At 46.7% G+C, this 10,272-nt stretch overlaps 1 protein-coding gene across 1 annotated transcript in view; it reads left to right on the top strand.

Annotated features, from left to right (window-relative positions):
* The window catches only part of LOC115324873 (A disintegrin and metalloproteinase with thrombospondin motifs 13-like), a 101,557-nt gene extending 99,412 nt beyond the window's left edge, over nt 1-2,145 (top strand). Inside the window, exon 13 of the mRNA XM_042288969.1 lies at nt 2,038-2,145. Coding sequence (XP_042144903.1) covers nt 2,038-2,145 — 108 coding nt within the window. The remainder of the gene's footprint in view (nt 1-2,037) is intronic.
* The last annotated feature ends 8,127 nt before the right edge of the window (nt 2,146-10,272 follow it).

Consider the following 10,272-nt stretch of genomic DNA (forward strand, 5'->3'; position numbering starts at 1 on the left):
ACAGCACCTAAATTCCCTTTGGCTGCGATGCGTCACGTCGCTCCATTGTGGAGCTTTGCGTGTGCCACGGGCATCGACCGTCGTATGTGATCTCCCCCTCCCCCTCCCTCCCCACTCCCCCCTTTAGGCCTAAGAGCCAGCCCTTTCTAAATAAAGTATTTTCATTCATTCATCAACGGCATCATCGCTGCTAAGGAGCCAGCCGCTGGCCTGACGTTAGGCCTGAAGTTAGGCCTAACGTTAGGCCTCACGCTACGCTTTGAGGTCTAACGTCGTCAACCGGTACCCGCAGTTAGGGCGATGATGATAATGAGGAGAGGACACGGGATTTTCGCACGCGCCGCGCCAACCTTCTCACTCCCGCCTGTGCCTTACCCAGCGGCGCAACAGTCACCAGCGAGCCAGGGCGGTCTGCGCGGCGCACCGCTGCACTCCCTGCCGGCGCTGCGGCCGCTTCTGCTCCTTTCGGCCCCGAGGGACATGGCGGCACCCCTCGGCAGCAGTAAAACGTGGCCGTCCTCGCCAATAAACCGCCGACGACCTAAGGGAGCGGAAGAACGACATTAATGCTTTCGCATTCACAACCCATAAGTGCTTAGGTGTCCTCAGAATGCTTTCCTTTTTACACGAGCTTACTGGCATTAGTGCGAACCTCGTACACTCGCACGCAACTCCACTCACCGAAAAACTTCTTCGTTGCAATGTATTTCAAGGACAAAAGCAAGCATTTTCTTTCAATCTCTTCTTCGTAAAACTTGATGACGTAGCTGGGGAATCGCAGTACCTCCGAATGACGATATTTGAATGCGGCTCATAGATGGAGCCCGAGCATTGCGTGAGTAGTAAATTTGCACGTGATAATCAATAGCTCGACAAGCATTCGGGCAGTGGCCCGTGTCCAATCGCTGCAGTGACGACAATTGCCGAACCATAACAATCTACATTGATACGTGCGGGTCAAATGCTTGTGATATTTAAATTTACAAGACAAAAATACGCTAAAACTCACCCCCAACAGTTTTTTTAAAGAATTTATGAATGTCATTAGATGGAGAATAACACCTCCCCCCCCCCCCCCCCCCCCGCCCCCTTCCCCAACCCTTTCGGTCCCCTCCCATAAAGCCCCTTGACAAAGGTGTTTGTTTACAACTGCCGCCAATCCTTATTTTGGAAACACGCAAGGCACATGCCAAGAGCAGGTGCTTCGCCACCATTCACTTCCAAGGGCCGCTCAGTTAGGTGCTGCGCCGCCATTTGCTTCCAAGGGCCGCTCGGGACACGGGCCTCGTGCACTGGCGCATTTGACGCGTCTTGCAAGACAAACACATCGAGGGACCTTTAGCCTCTTGTCGTTTGTAGTGCCATCTAATTTTTCGCCTCGAAACGGTGTGTTTCCTAGACGCAGTGCGGACTGTACTTCAAAACATGGGTATTCAATCATGGCTTCCGAAACCGCGCGTCGTTTCTCGGGGGCCATGATTCCATACAATACATGCAGTTACCATAGCGGCCGGCTACGAAACGGTGGCGCGTCGAACGACGGGAGGCTATGCGGGAGGCTTGTCATGCCTGGAGAGGTGGGTACTGCTCGTGGAAGCAGTGTATGTTGGTTCCAAGTATATTATTTTTCAATCATCACGAATCATCGCAAATCATCACAAATTAAAGAAGATGCTGCCCGAATAAATGTAATTCGGAGTTCGGGACCAACCCGTGTATCAACTTATTAGGGAGTTTTCGTAGACCGTGTTTCTACCTCCGCTGAGCCATCCCCAACCAAGCCTCTACAGCTCCTGCGCGCCCATGGCCTTGACTGTAGAGTTCCGGATGTGGGCTGCGAAGAGCTTTGCGGGACAGTGAAAACGATCTACGAAAACTCCTTTTTTTGTCTTTGCCGTAATCTACGCAAACCGCACAAAAAGAAAAAAAAAAAAGTGCTGTACATTTAGTGTTTTCTTTTTTTTTTCGCGTTGTTATATTATGTATCCCATGGTTTCCTTCTTGGATTAATATACATTTTTGCCCATTCTTCTACAGATATGTCTAGGTGGCGAGTGTGTAGACACTCCACCGCAATACCTTCCAACGACAGACAAGAAAAAGCAGAGAAAAACCAAAAGCCCAAAGAAGTCTGGAAGCCTATGAGACATGTCCATTCTATTATCTTTATCTAAGATATAACAATTTACGATCGACATGAAAGACTAATTAATGTCTTGCCACCTGTCGTTCCGCTGCTTACGCAGGTTGCGGCAGCAGCTGATAAGAACGCCGAAGAACAAATCACGACACGAAAAGCGTCCTGCGTTTCTTAAACAGTCGTTGGGGAGTTTTAGTGAGTGGTTTCGATGCGAACGGTTCGCCCTCAACCGACTCGCCAGCACAACAGCGCGTTTGCGCGCAAATTGCACAGGAACTTGCGAGAACGGTTTGACCGAATCGTCCCGATTTGAGGCATGTCAACTATAATGTCGTTGTCACATCAAGAAAGGAGAAAAAAAAAAAAAAGGTAAGTTTTGCGCAGTATTTATGCGCTGCACCGTTCTGACAAGATTTGGCTGACGGAGGGAGAAACCGTAGGCTATTGTGAAATTTACCTACATATATCTTAATTCGCCATATATAGACCTTTTCACCCTCCGCCGCATGGGCGCTGCCATCTTGGAATCACGTGATGCGGCCGCCATTAGGTTGCTTCAACTTGTTGCTCCGCTCTCCCGTCCGCGCCTTGACGGATGCGTTGAATTCGTGTTTTTCGTCGCGCTTCACCGCGTCTCTTGCCTTACTCCGTAAAGTGTCGTTCGATACTTAAACTTACCATGCAATTGCATTACATCATTGTGCTCGCAACTTCTGTAGTTAATTTTGTAACACGTTTTGAATATTTTTTTACCGTCGGCGTGCGGGATACGTGTGAAAAGGCTTTATAGGAACAGGAATCAGCGTTAGCACTTACGCAGATTGACTACATATATGACTTGAAGAGAGCCTCGAGGGTTCAAATACCAATAACTTACGAGCACTGAGGTTTGGTTACTAATAAGGGCGGAACATTTGCAATAGGAAGCCTGATGTAATTATTATATATATGAGTGCGCATTGGTGTCAAGGGAGGACACAAAAACACTCAGCGTAATTAGCCACGTGTTTTTCCTGGAAGCATGGTGTTTTGTAGTTACAACAGATCGAAAACAGTTTCTTTTGATTACACTAGGGAACTTGTGAACAAGACGCGAGAACAAACGTTTAGTTGAAATTTGTTTGTTTTTTTATGCTACACCTATAAATAATGGTACCTTAACATTAGGCAACTTTTTGTTCGCAATATCACACCTATATCGGTTTTAGGTTCTTAATCGCGTGTGTGATATAAGCATTCGCTTTATCGGCATATCTATGAATTCCACGGAATAGCGTATCGTGCTTAGTCCCATGTCCATAGTCTTTCAGTTGCTTGAGTCATCTTTCAATATAACCATGCAGTTTGAATTAACTTATTTCAACACAAAGATTTGGACTCCCCGCGTAAGAAACTGTCACAGACAACTCGATAGCGCCTATGATTCACAAAATGTGACGCTGTAAAGAATCCTTCTATATGAAAATCACCTGAGTGCAGCCGGTTGTCGACGGCAAATAGGGAGTTACTTTCAGTAGCTGGCGACGTCAAAATGTGCAAAGCGCATTGTTTCAAATCAGTGAACAGCTTTCGACACAGGCCCATTGGGCGGCGCCTGGCGTTCGATTTCAGCCAAACTTATCGGAGATAATTTCTTTTTCGCTCTTCAATTCATTCGGCAAATTTTATGGAAGATGAATATCAGACTTTATTTGAAGTCTGGCATTCACTTATCCCACCATTCTCATACCTTGAGAACGTCGTAAGCAAATGTCCATATAAATGTCCATATAGTTTATTTCATAACGCCAATATTTTGAAATGCTGTTAATGAGTACTTTAGTTAAAGAAATTTCTAGTCAGCCTACGCTGGTCGATCAAAATATTTCTCGAGCGCTTAATTTCTTTAAATAATACAGGCAGGGACAATATCACTTTTTTATATTATCTACCTGATTATATAAAACTTTTCTAGTCATTATAAAAGAAGTTTCCAGTCTCGAAGTTAGAAAAGGTTGGTGTACGGAAACCAAACATCGAACTGTAAACTCGTCAGTTCATCTGTTTTTGGTGATTCAGCAGATTGTTAATCATGTTGTCGACCTGCTTTTTCACTAAGCACTGATGCAATATAGTCTGTTGCAATATAAGATGATCAGTTCAATATCTGACTTGAGCGCGAGCTATCTACCTTCCGTACCGCTCGGTGCACGCACAGCCAAGGCACGGCTGCAGGCAACGAGCGCACGCTGCAGGCGGAGCTTGTCCTGCTCTTTATTTTTTTTTTCTTCTGAAGACTAGTGTCCGTGGGTACGGCCGTGGACAATGGTGTTCCTCCCTGTGCATCAGTGCAGTTGTTTCACCGCCGAACCTGGCCGAAGTTAACGATGGACGGAATCAGACGCACATAGTGTTCGTAAAAAAAGATCGCAATTTAGGCTCGAAACCCCTTCGTGGCTTGCCAAGTGGCTCAACAGTATTGTTTCATTCGCTTTGTGCTACAAGAAAGACATTTATATCGCAAAATTAATCGAAAGTAACATGAAACAGCATCACAATCGCGTGCACGTTGAAACCGAAACCGACCAAATTGAAGCAACCTAATGGTGGCGAGTGCGCCAGCGCCCTCTACCCGCCGGTCAGGCAACTACTGAAATGAAAAGGTCTATAGGAGTAAATCAGTAATGCTCCATTAGAAGCCGGACTTCTTCTACTACAGTTCTTGAGGAAACGAGGAAAGAGAGCCTTGCAACGAGGGTGGTTAAAGGCCGACTACCAGACTCGAGATTCTGCAAGGCACAACATCCTCCTCACCATAGGGGAGGAGGAAACAGGCAACGGTGGACGGGGTACAAGGGGGGAAAGGAGGAAGCGATCGGAAAAGTGGAAAGCGCGAACTGGTCGTCGTCCTTTAAAGGGATACTACAACGAAATTTCGGCGCTCATGTTTTGGTCTGTATGTGTTCAAAGGAGCAGTATCACATCGAACGTACCAATATCTTGTTTAAAAGGTCTTGAAAAGGAATTTTAAAACGAATTAAACGATTAGCAAAGAGTACCTGGTGGATGCGCTAACGCCTCGCTTGTAATGCCCGTCTAAGAACCTTGACAGCTAGTGACGGTGAGTGTCTCGCCTCCGGTGACGACGAGAGAAGAGGGGAACGAGGAACTCCCTTCTTTCCGAGAACGCCTTTTGTGTGTCGCAGAAGTCGCTATTGTCCCCCTACAAGATTATACAAGATTAACCCGTCACTCCAAATTCGTACAAATTCGGTGGCTGGAACGAGTAGGCCATTCTCTCGACGTCAGCCTCGCCGTAGCTTTGCTCGTCCCGAGACGACCTACGTCACGATTGCGTTGGATGTCACGTGGTTTCCACTGGGCCTTCTCCGAGCGCTTGCCAGAGTGGGCCGTCTATAACGAAAAATACAGCCACCAGGCTCAAAATACAAACGTGCGATTGTCATTTACGGATATTGTGGATCATATTCAACCTATTTTTGAACACGACGGGAATATTTCAAATTTCGTTGAAGTATCCCTTTAAAGTATTACGAGCGGCACAACCTACTTCTCGAGGCGGCCCAAAGAAGAACCTAGGTATCGTTTCGATGCGAACGGTTCATCTACGAATGATGCGCCGACATCTCTGCGCATTCCGTCCTGGAAAAAGTTCGCTATCCTCCCATGCATTGGGCCTCCTCGAACCGTGAGAACATTGACCCCAGCATCGCGGACCAGAGGTTGCAAGTGGAGTATATCAATAAACGGAAATAACTAGTCAAATGTCCCGTTGAAGGTCATCACTTAGTCTTTTGTTGTTGTTTTCTTTGCTTGAGTTATACAACAAACCCCCACCGGCGGTATAAGCCTGTTGCACTTAAAAGCCCCTCTGTCCTGGGAAAAGTGACGCCATCCATTGTTGCGGAAATCCTCGAGATACGTGCCGCGCGCCACTTCTTGGAAGAACATGGCGTCTAAAATCTAGCTCCGTGTGCCGCCATGATCTTCCCAAGGGCTGCACGTTGTTGTGACTCGGGGCTTGTCCATGTAGTCGATCTCCGCTGGAGCCATGCGTCGCCCAGGACATCGGGCAGAGTTGGTAGCGAGCCAGGGTGTCTCTTCTCAAACTGTTTATTTACATTCTATGTACAGTTTGCCGTTCAGCATGAGAGCAACGTGAAAACACACCGAGAGCGCGTAAAACCGCTCTTTTTATAAGGTCCCCCCTTCCCTACGTCTCTGGGCCAGGACGCCGCTCCCCAACTGGTCAGGCCCCGCCCACTAGCACGCACAAGCACACAGTGTAGTAGCGGCCGGACATCACATCCCGGCGCCGAGTCACTCCCGCCCTCGAATGCCGCGCCGAGGAGGCGACAACAAAGGGTCCACTCTCAGCCTGGGAGACGACGCTGGCCGAGGTGGTGCCGATCTCTCCATTAGGCGGCTTTGTGACACGAAAAGGGTTGGGCCGGAACAACCGCAAGTGGCGTCCGAAGATGATCCGTGCTGAACACACCCTCACGGAGGTCCCGCAGCTGGCGCACCGTCATCCGGAATCTTCGCACAATAATCCCCGGTTCCTGCGTCGGGTGACCCAGTTTCGGGCCAGTGTAATCCCCGCCAGAAGTAAGGGTCCGGCCCAGCTTCGCGCCTAGGTGTGGCGGCATCAACACGGTGGTCCTCCGTCGAAAGCCATCCCTTTGTCGCCGCTCGCTTCGTTTCCGGGCTCAATCTCAACTGACCGGAACCATATGGCGACGATTCTCAAGGGGGTTCCCCAGTGCCGGGTGGTTTAGATCGAGAGGGTCTGGTCCGGGGGCCATTCATAACAACGTTCCACATGCCTCTTGCATCGACGGACCTTGCGCTACTTTTAAAACATGAAGGGGCTTCAGCTGTACTCGGCCAGGGGCGCGAGCGCGTCCACAATATACGACTATAGTAATGTTGGCTTCGGCATCTGCAATAGACCTATTGCTATAGGGAGTATTCACTGGCGGCCATATCCGTGTGCGCAACTGCTGAGCGCGGGCTGACGCCGAGCTTCCATAGTTCTTGCCCAACGTGCATTCCGCACCATCAAGATTGCCGGTCTTAGCAGCCTATATTAATAAAAGCCAGTCATGGGTAAGCTACTTTTAAAAAGTAATTCGTTACAGTTACAGTTACTTTCAGAAAAAAGTAGCGAAGTTACCGTTACAGTTACCGCAACAAAAGAGTAACTCGTTACAGTTACAGTTACTTTTAAAAAGTAACGACGTTACTTTTCAGTTACTTTTCTATAACACAAAAAAAGAAATTAAAAAAAAAACTAGAAAACGCCCCTCACAATGTTTTATAGCATAAAACTAAAAAGTACGCTTTTTACTTCATATTGTAACTTAGCAGCAGTTGCTCCTTGAAGTTAGTGTTTGAAAGTTTCCACGCCAGAGTAGTGGCGCAAATCAAGATACGAAACATGCGCAGTGCTGAGTAGTGGCGCTAATCAAAACACGAGACATGCGCAGTGCCCTGCACGTGTATTGTTGTTTCACGGTTGATTCACCCGATTAAAAAGCGTTTACACAGAAAGAAAAAACCACAACATAGGTGGTACTTCAAGACACTAAGATGTAAGTGTTCAGTAACAAAGTACAAGCGTGTGCGTAATGATAACTAGATATTTTTCTATAAAATCTACACGTGGCTATATTCGGGTCGTAACTCGCGAGAAAGAACGTATTCACAACTTTGTGCAAGGCCATTTTGACACTCGAAATGTCGGAATAGACGATTTGGAAAGTGCAAGGAATGGCTGAATTGTACTCGTTCAGTGATATATTATTCATAAAACACTGGAAAGTAACGACAAATGTAACGTCGTTACTTTCATCGTTACCTCAGAAAAAAGTAATAGAACTACAGTTACAAGTTACGTTTTAAAAAAGTAACTCGTTACAGTTACAAGTTACCAAAAAAGTAACGAAGTTACAGTAACGCGTTACTAGTAACGCGTTACTACCCAAGACTGATAAAAGCTCGCTCTGGGCATGCGCTCTAAAGAGCACCCACAATTATGGCGTCCTGTTATGGTGCCTGGAACGCGTCTCCCACTGGTGTGTTTACCGAGCCCAAAAAAGTGGTCCCTCGATTTCCGCCCGATGACGTCATAGCAGTGTCATGCTGTCGCCGGTCGCGATCCTGGCGGCGTCCCAACAGTTGTGGTATATATGGCAGACGCCTGTTTTGCTGCAGGTCGCTCTTCACTTCGACAGCCCACGGAAGCTGCCGCAGCCGGAAGTCGGGACGCCTGGGACGCCGTGACTACAGCGACACTCGCGTTCGCGCGTGCTTTTCGCCAGCACTTCTATGGCCAACCGCCAGGATCGCGACAGGCAACAGCATGACACCCCGGCTTCTGTGACGTCATTTTTTGCCACTTGGGGACCACTTTTGATGTATGGGCGGAATAGGACGCTAAACACACCAGTCGGAGACGCGCTCCAGGCACCATAGTCCTGTGAATGCTCCCTATATTACCCAACCATCAAGGAGAATGCAGGGATTGGTGTTCCACGCGCCGCACGTGCTGGCCTCAGTAGTAGTATCTAAAGCAAATACCTAAAACAAAAAGCATCTTGCACGCGCGTTCGTCAACGCTTTATTTTTGGTTATTTATTTCGAATCTTTTATGCGGGGAAGGCGTGCGCCTGTGGCGCGCAGAGCACCAATCTCCGCATTCTCCTTGATGCTTGGGTAATATAGCAAATGGTCTATACGCGACCATAAAGAAGGCGTTGGAACGCTAGATCATGCACGAGCCACGTTTGTATTCTAGCGTCTGTCAGCATCTGCTCATGTGCTTAGAATAAAAATAAATAAAGCCAATAAAAAATGTACAGCTCCTGGCCTAGGCGTCCTATCAAAACGCCAATAAAGCATTCGTTTCATCCGTTGTTTTTTTTATGGTGTTGTTGAGTAACCTGAGGGAACGTAAGAAAGCGGGCACTTGAAACGCGACTCGAAATTGGGAATTGCAGGCCTGTATCATACAACTAAGATTAAAAAGAGGTGCTACTCTTTATGAGCTCTGAAAACAAACGTCTAACACCGCCAGATATGAACTTCGGGAACCACATTTTATTGCTTGAAGTGAGAATAATAGCATATGGGTGTTTTCATCTCAAATCGGGCCTGCTAAAAGGGTCTAATTTTTAATTTTCACGAAAAAAATATATGTTTTGATGGCATTTCTCAAATGAAGGAGGTCGCAAACCGCATGTTCTCCAGATTTTTAGTTCTGGAGTTACGAGCCGTAGAAGCCGCAGTGGCAGAAACTCGTGTTCTTGCCTGCCGTCGCAGGTCGCGTGTTTGACACAATCTGCTGGTGTTAGTGTTTTTTCTACACCCTTTTAAATTTTTCCCCTCATTTAATAAATACTATAAAGATACCTTGACGCATTAAAATATTTTTAGAAATTTCATTGTTTTCTAAAAAAATATGTCAAACTCGTCACTCCGGTCGCTTTTTGGTCAACTTTGACAGGTCATTACTTTGTGTGTACTTAAGGTACATCCCTAGTAGCACCGAATGTTGCCACAATGTTACTGGAATGTGGTCCGCCAACGTTGTGTATACGTGGCTAATGTCCGCGAAATGTCATGTTGCTGGAACGTTATCTGAAAACATTCCCGTAACATCACAGTAAACATTTGTGCTATGTTATGCCCTCAACATTTGTGCTATGTTATGCCCTCAACATTTGTGGTATGTTATGCCCTCAACATTAGTGGAACATAATTTATTAACATTGTTTATATATTTCCAATGACCACACAGCAAACATTTGTGGTATGTTTTGTCCTCAACATTCGTGTAACATTAACTTGGTGTCTCAAGTAGCAGCCAGGCTCTTGAAATCAACCGCGAAATTCGGTTTCTTAACCTATTGCGCTAGGAGATTTTGCAGCGTTGCCCACAGGCGGTGCATTTTTTTATTATAAAAATTGCAAAGAGCGAACTTACCTGAGGAAAAAGTAAAGAAAGAAAAAGGGTTAACTCCTTTGGAAATTCAGCGAAGGCACCAGTCTTCAAACAATAGGGCGCCCTATTTTTGAAGACCGTTGGCTTCGCTGCATTTCCATAGCAGTTAAGCCTTTTTCTTTCTTTA

The sequence above is a fragment of the Ixodes scapularis genome, unplaced genomic scaffold (genome assembly GCF_016920785.2).
Source record: "Ixodes scapularis isolate PalLabHiFi unplaced genomic scaffold, ASM1692078v2 PGA_scaffold11__112_contigs__length_91849675, whole genome shotgun sequence".
Classification (NCBI taxonomy): domain Eukaryota; kingdom Metazoa; phylum Arthropoda; class Arachnida; order Ixodida; family Ixodidae; genus Ixodes; species Ixodes scapularis.